General features: G+C 36.0%; 1 protein-coding gene across 10 annotated transcripts in view; it reads left to right on the top strand.

Annotated features, from left to right (window-relative positions):
* PTPN13 (protein tyrosine phosphatase non-receptor type 13) overlaps positions 1 to 12,209 on the top strand; it is a 207,050-nt gene that overhangs the window by 135,274 nt on the left and 59,567 nt on the right. For 6 of the 10 annotated variants that reach the window (XM_044224592.1, XM_044224591.1, XM_044224589.1 and 3 more), the window contains 5 exons: positions 1,763 to 1,945; positions 5,132 to 5,294; positions 9,802 to 10,219; positions 10,357 to 10,454; positions 12,037 to 12,093. In XM_044224592.1, coding sequence (XP_044080527.1) covers positions 1,763 to 1,945; positions 5,132 to 5,294; positions 9,802 to 10,219; positions 10,357 to 10,454; positions 12,037 to 12,093 — 919 coding nt within the window. The remainder of the gene's footprint in view (positions 1 to 1,762; positions 1,946 to 5,131; positions 5,295 to 9,801; positions 10,220 to 10,356; positions 10,455 to 12,036; positions 12,094 to 12,209) is intronic. The other 4 variants (XM_044224590.1, XM_044224588.1, XM_044224594.1 and 1 more) reach the window with 2 other exon arrangements.

The following is a 12,209-nucleotide window of genomic DNA, read 5'->3' as shown; positions in this document are numbered from 1 at the left end:
TTTAAAATCACATTAATACACCTTTCTAAATTTATACTTCTTTTACATCTTTCTGCAAATCATGCTCTTTGGACCGAGACAGCAAGGCATCCCATATCTGGTCCTTTAAAGACAAAGATTTGCCAACCCCTGATATAAAACATTTCCAACACTAAAAAACTTCCTCATGTCCCTTTGCAGTCAATCCCCCACCACCACTATGCCAGCCCTTGGCAACTACTGATCTTCTATCATCATAGTTTTTTCTTGTCTAGAATTTCATTAAAAGAATTATGTATTGTGTAGTCTTCTGTATCTGGCTCTTTTCACTTAGAAACAATAATTTTGAGATTCATCCATGATATGACGCGTATCAGCAGTTTTGGTTGTTGTTGGTTTTTTTGCTGTTGTTGTTGGGGTGTGGTTTCTTGCTGGTTTTTTTTTTTTGCTGGGCAGTTTCTCTTTCTACAGATACACAACCTATTTGTTTTTTCATTAGTTGATGGATATAAAGCTTTTGTAAACTTTCAAATACACATTTTTATGTGAGCATATGGTTTTTACTTCTTTTGAGTGATTACCTAAGAGTAGGTTTGCTGGGATCTTTGGGAAACGTATGTTTCACTTTATAAGAAATTGCCAGATTGTTTTAAAGTGGTTGTCCAATGTTACAGTACTACCAGTAATGTGTGAGATTTCTAGTTGCTCCACAGCCTCAAAATACTTGGTATGCTCAGTCTTTTTAACTATAGAAATAGGTAAGTAACAGTATGTCATTGTGGTTTTAATGTGTATTGCCCTAATTACTATTTATGGTGAACATCTTTTCACGTGTTTATTTGCCATTCATGTATCTTCTCCATTGAAGTGTCTAATAAAATCTTTTGCCCGTCTCTGTATCTGGTTATGTGTCTCCTATTGCTAAGAAATCATGCTTTCTATATGTTCTGGGTACAGTTCCTTTCTCAGATATATAATATGTTTATCTCCCAGTATGTAGCCTGCCTTTATATTTTCTTTCCCCCCACCTTTTTTTTTTTTTTTTTTTTTTTTTTTCTGAGAGGGAGATTGAGAGGGTAAGAGAGAGAATCTTAAGCAGCAGACTCCCCACTGAGCACAGGGCAGGGCTTGATCTCACAACCCTGAGATCATGACCTGAGCTGAAATCAAGAGTCAGACACTTAACTGACTAAGCCACCCAGACACTCCATTGCATTTATATTTCTTATCACTGACTTTTGAAGATCAAATGTTTCAGTTTACCAACTTTTTATTCTATAGTTCATGTTTTTTATGTCCCACAAAGAAATTTCTTTCAAATCCGTACCCACAAAGATTTTCTAAGTTTTATGGTTGTAGTTCCTGTATTTAGGTCTATGACCCGTTTGGGGTTAATTTTCATATATTCAGTGTAACAGAGGTCAAGATTCATTTTCTTACCTGTGAATACCCATTTGTTTCGGCACTATTTGTTTTGTTTTGTTTTGTTTTGTTTAATTTTATTTATTTATTTGACTGAGAAAGACAGCGAGAGAGGGAACACAAGCAGTGGGAGTGGGACAGGGAGAAGCAGGTTTCTCACCTATCAGGGCTGGATCCCAGGACCCTGGGATCATGACCTGAGCCGAAGGCAGACGCTTAACGACTGAGCTACGCAGGCACCCCTCAGCACCATTTGTTGAAAAGACTCTCCTTTCCATATCAAACTACAGTGGTACAACTTTCTATATCTTTGTCACCTTCTACTAAGGTACATTGCTATGATGTGCTATTATTCCAACAGGTCTGCCAAAGATTGACAGAATATGGAGTTCATTTTCATCGAGTGCACCCTGAGAAAAAGTCACAAACTGGAATATTGCTTGGAGTCTGTTCTAAAGGTGTCCTTGTGTTTGAGGTTCACAATGGAATTCGCACACTAGTCCTTCGCTTTCCATGGAGGGAAACCAAGAAGATTTCTTTTTCCGTATGTCCATTTAAACTCCTTTTCATTATATTTTAAAATACTGTTGTCAATTTCAAATGTAACCTATTAATTATCCTTAAGTAAACTATTGATTATCCTTAAGTAAACTTTTGATTCTTCTATTCAGTAGGGCTAATACATTTTTAAACTATTTAACTCTTCTCAGTTGTAGGAAGTATTATTGAGATTTTTATCTGGTCTTAGTTTTATCAGGAAGTGATTTTTAAAAGAATAGTATACATTCCTAGCTGGTTACACGCTCAATTAACTTAGTTAAATTACAACCAAGTTGACTTTCTATTAATTCAGAACGTATTCTGGGTTACTAACTTCTCACATGGAGAAATCTCTCTAATATATATTTAAAAATAATCATTTTAACCCTAGTAAATTTCGTCTAGCTCAATAGTGGCGCCCTCACAGCAACTATGTTTGAATTTCAGCAGTCCAGAGATTTATTGGATTTTATGAACTAAAAAAAATTTTTAATGTCCCAGAACTTTCTGTAGTTTTAAGTTTTAGTGTATACTCCATGTGGAGATAAAGTTGTAGAATATCATGTTTATGAAAGATAGTAAGCCATAAAGGCACATTTTGATTTTGGAAGTTGTTGGAGTTCTGAACATTGAAATGCAGTTGGGAAGCCACAGAGGTGAATAAAAAAAATATGTTAAGATATGTATTTGTTTTCTTAATGGTGTGCAAGGACTACTGAGATCTCTAAGGACTACTAGATCCCATATTTGGGCTAAAATATAGTCCTGCTAGAACACTGTTTATAAGGATACCAAGCTCAAGGTCCCAACTTACTCTGGTTAATTTTCAACTTAGAGACCTTTGAAATCAGTTCTAGACTTGAGAGTTAGTTGGTTGGTTTCCTGTGAAACCCAAAGGTACCACTAAGATTCCCAGATAATAATGTGTTCTCTCAGGAAAGCCCAGATAGCCTCATCTTCCCAAGATTGTCAAGACCAGGAAATTGCCCTGGTATAATTTACCTTCCCCAGTGGAAATGCTGGCAGAGCAAATATCTGGAGGAAAGCTTAGATTAATTAACTACAAATCTAATTTGGACCGATTTAAAAAAGGCAAATCAAATAAATTATCTAGCATTCAGCTCTCTGTTGTTTGCCAAGCTAGCACACCAGCCCTGCCATATGTAGAACTAGCTGTGATTAGCTCATTTTTAAAGATCTCCAGTAATAGAGAAGAGATCTCATTCCCACGCAGACTGTTCTTGTGTTTAACAAAACTTGTTTATCCCGAACTTCCTTCTCCAACACAGAGCCCTTTTAAACCCTCCTTTCCCCCCACCCCCACTAGCCTCTGGGGAGATGGAAATGTCACCCTCCTTCGCCTTTTCTCATCTCTCACAACTGAATTCCCTTGGACACATTTCTTGTCCAGTTTTTCAGTAAACACTTAGAATATTCTTGTAATTTGTTTCGAACCTGTACAGCTTTACAACTTTGGAGAACAATGTCCTAGGGAATTACTTGACAGTGGTTATGTTTCTTTGAGAAAAAAATTCCACAACTATTTCAATTCACTAGGTATACTACTGCTAGTCAAGGTACTAGTTTGGTGCTACTGAGTCTTTAATTCCACTTTAATACTTACTGATTTCCTTTTTTAAGAAAAAGAGAACTGGCTCCCAGAGATTTCATTGGCAACATATTCAGATAGAATTTAATAACCTTATTTTGCTTTTATTGCATTGATTACATATACTTTTTAAAAGATTTTATTTGTTTATTTATTTATTTATTTATTTGAGCTAGAGAGAGAGAGCATGAGCAGGGGCCAGGGGCAGAGGGAGAGAGAGAAGCGGACACCCTACTTAACATGGAGCCCCATGCAGGGCTCGATCCCAGGATCCTGGGATCATGACCTGAGCTGAAGGCAGGTGCTTAACCAACTGAGCGACCTGGGCACCCCAATTACATATTTTTAATACCTGAATTCTATTTATGGCATAGTGGTTTTCTATTTATAGTTTTAATATAAACTTTCAGTGAGTTTATATAAACAAACTCAATTTAAAAATTTATAGTTTAATAAGACCAGAAATTATGAAGAAGGCAAACCTGCACAATTGAAGTTGGAGTAATACTGTTATTGTGTCATTTGTGAACATCACCAAATGTTTCTGCATTTGAAGACAAGGGACATGAGTAGAGGGAATAATTTGCACAGCTAGAGTAAAGCCTAATTGGACTTAAGTAATTCTCCAGAGACATTAGTCTTAGATTCCTAGCATGCTGAATGCTAGTCTTTTAAGACATACAGATCATCTGCAAACCTCACCCCAGAGATTGCAACATTTTGGGATGCCCTCTTACACAAGACACATTTATTTCTCAAGAAACATTGAAAAGATAACACTAATTGGTGGTTCTCCTGTTTCCCCTGAATTTGAATGCAAGAATCCCTCAGTCTCTAAAAATTTGATGTGTTTTATCTCTCATTCCAGCAGCCATGTTATCTGGTGCCTCTCTATTCTCACATTTTCTTTTAACTTCTCACAGTTTCCATACCAGCCTTCAGGCCATCAAGATTCTTTTTGGCAGAATCATAGCTCTTATATATCAATAAATCAATTTTTTTGAACTTCATTTTCATACCCAAGAAGAATATATTTTTATAATGTCTTTTTCAAATAGTTACGGCATTTGCAAACGTTGCAATATAGTAAAAATATCAATAATCTCATAAAAAGAAATTTTTCACTTGCTGATAGCTTATATACTGTCTGATTTAAGCTATAATATTTGAAAGTGACAAGTGATATTAATTTGATTTATTTGCTGAATCTGTTATAATAACAGGGTCCTGTTTATACTAGATGCAGGTCAAGGAACACTCATGCTTAATGAATGTTGTTAAATTAAAAATAAAAATAGGGCGCCTGGGTGGCTCAGTGGGTTAAGCTGCTGCCTTCGGCTCAGGTCATGATCTCAGGGTCCTGGGATCGAGTCCCGCATTGGGCTCTCTGCTCTGCAGAGAGCCTGCTTCCTCCTCTCTCTCTGCCTGCCTCTCTGCCTACTTGTAATCTCTCTCTGTCAAATAAATAAATAAAATCTTTAAAAAAAAAATAGTATCTGTACTTACTAATTATTGGTTACAGAATTCGGTCATGTGGTAGGAAAGCATCCTAATTATTAACACCCCTGATTAATATTGTAGAAAAAGAAAATCACATTGCAAAATACATCGGATGGAATAAAACATTCTTTCCAGACAGACAACAGTAAGGTTTGCCAGTACCTGCTCCACCTCTGCTCTTCCCAGCATAAGTTCCAGCTGCAGATGAGAGCAAGACAGAGCAACCAAGATGCACAGGATATTGGTAAGGAGAAACACATTGTGCCAGATGACCAGGGTGCAAGCTTGGTTTTTGCCACAAATTTTAAAAGACTTTCTGTGTCTAGGATGAACATTACAAGGTATATAGATGTTAAATGACTAAGTCAACTTTTTAAAAGTGCCACACATGAAGCTGGGATTTCAACTTCATGTTCTTTTGAAGACAGCCCCCCAAATCAGTCAGGGAGTACCTGTTGAAATGTCTATTTCGTGCAAATCATGAAGCTGACTGATGTAAATATGGCATTTGGGTCATAGTCTCTACCTATAGTAGAATTACATACTTTTGGGGAAGGTAAAACCAATGTGCATGAAGCAATAATACATATTAGAGGGTCCAGGTTTTAATAGCAGATTAGATCATACAGACTACATGATCTGCAGTAAGAGAGGGGAAGATCAGAGGCCAGAATACTGCAGTGGTGACACTTGAACTGGAATTTGAAGAACAAAAATAACTAAGATAAATGGAAGGGCTTTCCAGGTGAGGGTAAAAAACACAAGAAATGAGGTAGCGGGCAAGGGGAGTGTGCACTCAGGACAGCAAAGTTACGTACTATAATGGTTTGGGGGTGGCAGATTTCCCACCTGTTACTTTTACTTGAGTGTGTCCCTCTTCAGAGACTGAAATCAGTAACCCGCATACCCAGTATAAATGCTCAGAAGAGTGATTTCAGTTCCTTTTAAAAAGGAACCAGCAGAAGAAACTGATTCAGCTCTAAAAAATGTATCTCCAAAAATAATAATTATTATTAATTAATTAATTAATTAAAGATTTAAAATATATATATATATATATCTCCAATAGAACTGAAATATTTAAAGCTTACTCTGGAACACCACATGTAGAGATTAAAGTTATACAAAGTCTAGTTCTGCATAGTAAATTCTTGTAAACTTCTGTGAAATACTCTGAAGAATTCGATTTTTAAATTTAACGGAATAGCACTGATGACCTTGTGCAGAGAGTCCTGTGAATTCTGTATCCAAACTTTCTCACATCCTGAAATCGTACAAAAAAATGTATTCCCCGTTGGATCAGACTGGGGTGATGGCAGCCTATGACTAGATGTTTCTCAGCCTTTCAGAGTTAACACGGTAGGGGTATATGCTTATTAAAAATGAAGACTCCAGAAACCTACCTAAAACTTGGTATATCACCATCTTTGGGTATTGGGTCCCTGGAATCTGCATTTTAACAGGCTTTCTTCGGTAACGACTTTTATGCATGCTAGAATATGGTAACTACTGCTATAAAGTAATCTCATTATTCCTTTTCTTTACCTACTTTGCTCTGCTAAAAAATTATATGCTCTTGCATATTTTAAAAGTGCAGTGAAATATCAAACTTGTTAGAGCTATCAGTATTCCTACTTGGATTAATACTCTAGTCAATAACAAACCAAAATTATACAATTGAAGGTTGCATCCTTACAGATGTGGTATAATGTGCTATTAGGAAAACAGTCAGAAGACAAAACTACAAAGCCAGCCTTTCATCCTCAGCATTTCTTATACTGAAGAACAAAGTAGTAGTTAGTTAACAGCGTGAACTCTGGATCAGACTGTCAGGATCCAAACCTTGCTCTATTACTTATAAGCTCTGAAACCTTCAGCAGGCACTTAAACTCTACCTTACTTCTTGTCTGTACAATGATAGTCATAATGATAATACCTGTATCATAAGGTTGTTGTGAAGATTAAATGACTTCATACATGTAAGCCCCTTCAAGGTGCCTGGCACAGAGTAAGTATTGAATAAATATTCATTATTGTTATCTTCACCATCGTCAACATTGTTTTACCAGTACTACCACTAATAGAAATAGTAGAAGTAATATAATGACCCCATAGGAAAGTAACTGATTTCAAGGAGTCTCATTTTCCTCATCCACAAAGTGGGAATATCCTAAGTATCTCACAGGTTTGTGCCAAAAAACACAACAGCTATGTATCCTTGAACTCATATGAGAAAGCACTTTAAGATGGTATTATCTACCTCTTTTCCCAGATTTTGTTAAACCTTTAAAGGAATTGTTTTGTTTTGTTTTGTTTTTGGTTCTAATGGCATAGAAGTAACTACCTGCCTACTTACCTATCTGTACTAGACAAGTGAAAATAACTGGTGTTGCCCATTGGAGGTTGATGGGTTAACAAATGTATGTTACTTCTTTAGCATTTAGAATGTTGGTGCTAGAATCCTAGAGGCCTTTTAGTCCCAAATTTTACTGATGAGAAAACAGTATCAGAGCACAGTGTCTCACCTAACCTAATAGGTCAAATGAGGCTGGAACCCTGATCTCTTAATTTTTATTTGATGAGTTTTCAAAAAAACTAATTTGCATAGAATGAAATTTAGATTAATAATCATTTATTGAGCACTTACTACTTGGAAGAGATGATGCTGAGTGCTGTGAAATAACAGAAATCAATGAAGTCGCTGTCCTCGAAAGAGCATACCGTTAAGTTGATGATAGAAGGAAATACCAAACCGTACAAAGTACTGAATGATAGCACAAGCAGAGATTAGGTAGTGTGGATGGCAGATTCCGTGTAGAACAGCCAACATTTGAGTTCAAATCTGAAACATTGGTATGAGGATGTAGACTCATTCTAATGTCCTTTCCCATCCTGGCAATCCATACTGGAGTCCTTTCCAGGTGAAAGGGATGAACGATAGATCAGATAAATGGATGGTTTATGCTCCCATCCAATGAATACGTGCAGCATCTTAAGTCTTCCCCAGGACTAGGCTGTGAATGGATTTGTCTAGCATAATCTTGGGTATGTTTACAAAACAGTCTGTCCCTTTTTCTACCAAAGTGGGGTCTACATCTTCCTTAAGGGCGACGAAACCTGTTGGGTATAAAGGCATTTCCTGGTAGTTGAGTCTGTGTAAGAATCAGTTTTGCATCTTTGATTACAGTCTGCTCTAAAAGCAAAAGAAAATAAAAATCGTGTGATCTGCTCTAATAAAACTATATTTTAAGCTAAAGATCATTCTAAAATGATCTAATTCTAAAACATTCTAAAATGTTTTAATTTGGTGTCCATTTCCAATTGTGTGAAAGGACATTGAATTTTCATGTTGACAATGAAACATGTTTATTTAAACTTCATTCTGATGCATTTTAAAAATCTTCATTGTTTTCCTATCTCTTTATGCCTGACATAAACTATTAATTATTAATAGTTTAGAAGGTAATTAGAAGGTAAATGAAACAGAATTTAAAGATCTAAGTCAACAACATTTGACTAAGTCAACAACAGCCGTTTTACATAGTGGTCAAGCTGTATTCCTTATAGTGTGCAACACAGGATTGGTACTTTCTATGAAGGCACCAAATGGGGAGTGCCTTGGAATGTGGATTACCAATGCATGAACTAAATCATTTGAAATTTTGTGCTCCTGGCCCTTTATTTACTTGAAAGGATTTTGATGCTAAAATTCTGTGATACAGTGCTTTTGTTGATAGCCTCAAATATTGCCATGACATTGGCTCTCACAAAATAGAGGAAGCCAAGCATTTGTCATAGAGTATCTCTAAATTGAGCCTCTAAAAGACTTTGGGTGTGTATTTAGGAGTGAAAGGAATTTAAGCATAATGAGAACCCCTGCTCCTTGATCCCGTTTATTAACCGAAACCAATAAAATGAAAGAAGGCATGTAATACTTGATTCTCCCATGGCTCTTGTGCCTCAGTTAAATCATAAAAAGTCAACCAAGTGGGAAGGTGAGTTTGGTATAGTAATGAAATATAAAAAAAAAAAAAAAAAATCATTTTCTGGCACTGGGTGTGGTGCATAAACAATGAATCTTGGAACACTGAAAAAATAAAATAAAATTTTGAAATAATTTTCTGTAAAAGCTTTTTTTCTTCTTTTTTTGGTAACAGTTTTATTGAGACATCATTCCCATGCTCTATAGTTTGGCCACTGAAAGTATACAATTCAGTGGTTTTCAGTATATTCACAGGGTGGCACAACCGTCATAATCTACCATGAGCTTTAAAAAATATAGTAGTACTCAAGAACTTTTTCTCTGGGCAACATACGCCTCTGCATAGCTTCCTTTTCATGTTAGCCTTTCCAGGCTCCAGCTCTCCCTCTCCCCATCCTTGGCTTGCAGGCATTTTAGCCGAGACACCACTGGGGTTGAAATGCTGTTTTCATTTTTAACTGAAACCCATAATTGGGAATTTGGACTCAGCAAGCCTGAAGCCCAAACATTATTAGATGCTCAGGATTCACTAGATGAGGTAGGAAATGCTGACCAGGCCCTGGCTGCAAGAGAGCTACAAGGATGGAGAGATGGTTTGAAAACCCAACTCCTTTTTCCGATTCTCGATTGCCATACTTGGAAAGCTGCTACTTACGTTGGCAATCAAAACAATTAAAAAGTGCATGCTGTATTTTATTTATTGAACTAACGCTTCTCATAAAGGTACTGCGGTGTTTCCATCGTGTAAAGCCATCCTATTTCCTTGTAGAGAGAGCTTCGTTTAGGAGCCTGAATCTCCAAGCGGAGTCCATTAGAGGATTTAATATGGGACGAGCAATCAGCACTGGCAGTCTGGCCAGCAGCACCCTGAACAAACTTGCCGTTCGACCTCTGTCAGTTCAAGCTGAGATTCTGAAGAGGCTCTCCTGCTCAGAGCTGTCGCTTTACCAGCCATTGCAAAACAATGCAAAAGAGAAGAGTGACAAAGCTTCATGGGAGGAAAAGCCTAGAGGGATGAGTAAATCATACCACGATCTCAGTCAGGCCTCTCTCTACCCTCATCGGAAAAATGTCATTGTTAACATGGAATCCCCACCACAGAGCATTGCGGAGTTGGTAGGAAAACCATTACACCAGATGGCAAGATCTGATACAGAATCTTTGGCAGGATTCACAAAACTTAATAAGTAAGAACATCATTACCCAAATACATATGTGAAAATTCTACATTTCATACATTTGTTTTTGTTTTGACGTTTTATTATTTTCACCATATTTTTTTACATTGACACATTCCCCTCCTACCTTCCTTTTCCCTCTTTAGTTCAAAGTCTGTTGCAAGTTTAAATAGAAGTCCTGAAAGGAGGAAACAGGAATCAGACTCCTCATCCTTTGAAGACCCGGGGCAAGCATATGTTATAGGTCAGCATAAATAAGCTTACCTTCTTTCTCCCGTACCTCATGTTCATAGTGAAATGAACGAAATAATGTTCATTTATTATTATTGACCAATATATTATTTTTTTCCGATGTCCTAATTGCCAGAACTGCTTATGAATATGAAATTTTAGTCTACTTAAAATGCATCAAGTCAAATCAAAAGCTGAATTAACAGGTGATTACTTCAAGGCACAGACTGGTACTTCATTTTCTCTTGGTCACTGTTAAAAACTGTGACAGTTGTACTGAGAGAACCCAGACAATCTGGTACCATGGCTTTGGACAGCCTTCCTTTGGATTTTCCATACAAGCTTGTGGGAGTGGGCTCCACTCATTCTGTATTTTTTAAAGAAAGGTTTATTTAGGGTACTTTCAGCTTAGCAGGAATGCAGTTATCTCTCAAACCAGATAATTTTGTGAAATGTACTATGCTTGGTAGATAGAAATTCTTAGTTGATTTTAAGTTTTTTTCCAATTCTCCCATCTAGCTGGAACATATTAAGTATTTAAGTATAGAAGTTTATAAACACATACTATCTTATAAGATAAATAGTTCAGGTTTCCTGTTCCTTAATGCATCATAAAAGGGAAATGCAACTGGACTCTTTCAGAGGAGTAGATATTTAAGCACGGAGTTGTGAATGACTACTCGTAATAGGAGGCAACTGGGGAGACAAGAGAAACAACAAGAACACCCTCTTCTGCTGTTTTACCAAGTAATACTTGTTAACTCTCACTTAGACTAACATTTGATCATTTAACCCTAATTACACAAAGTTAAAAAAATAACTTTTTTATGTAGCTGGGTTGAAGATCTGTTTAGTAAATGAAGTCAAAAGAGAGCTCTACAGTAGGTAGATCTTTACAGAAAGCAACATTACATTATCAGTATGGGTTTCCACAGCTTTTAGAGATGACACCAGCATCAACTTAAATTGAATTGGTGAAAAACCATAAAGAGATAAAAGGCAAGATTTCTTTTTATAGGTCACCACCCTATATGTTGAAAATAGCCTAAGAAGACACTAGTTCAATCTTTTAGAAAATACTTTTCAAAATGTATTCCTATATAATGGGATCCCTTGTAGATTCTAAACTATTTTCATTAGAAATGCTTTCATCTACATAAAAATCCAGCACATATCAGATGTAGAATAGTAAATATTTCATTGAAAAACACAGAGTAAAACTCACTCATGAAAGAAAATTTATTTTCTGCATTTGTTTTTTGATTCAGGTTACTCATTCTTACTGAATATTAAATTTTCTTTTAACATTTGAACAAAAGCTTTTAAAACTCATTTCAGTTTCATCATTTCATATTTGACATATCAAAATGTCATTGCCAGAAACAATACATTTGTGTTTAAATTTATTCTGCAAAACAAACTGATATATTTTACTTAGACATTAAAAATAATACATAAACTCATTTTGGGAAAACATTTTTCTGATTGTAAATTTTTTTAAATGTTGCCACCTTAATGTTTTATTGATTTTTATGAATTTAACAGAAATTACTGACCATTTTATGAACTGTCTAATAATTTAATTTATGCCACAGGAATGACTTTGCATAGTTCTGGAAATTCTTCATCCCAAGTACCCTTAAAAGAAAATGGTAGGTTTACAAAATGTTTCCCCTCTTTTCCATCATATCTTTTCTCTTGTACCTTATGAGATAGTCTTGGACATAATATTGAAGAGTCTTCAATTCCATTCGAAGAATTTTAGATC

The sequence above is a fragment of the Neovison vison genome, chromosome 11 (genome assembly GCF_020171115.1).
Source record: "Neovison vison isolate M4711 chromosome 11, ASM_NN_V1, whole genome shotgun sequence".
Lineage (NCBI taxonomy): Eukaryota > Metazoa > Chordata > Mammalia > Carnivora > Mustelidae > Neogale > Neogale vison.
Note: the sequence above shows the minus strand (reverse complement) of the source record. Positions and strands in the feature narration are given on the sequence as shown.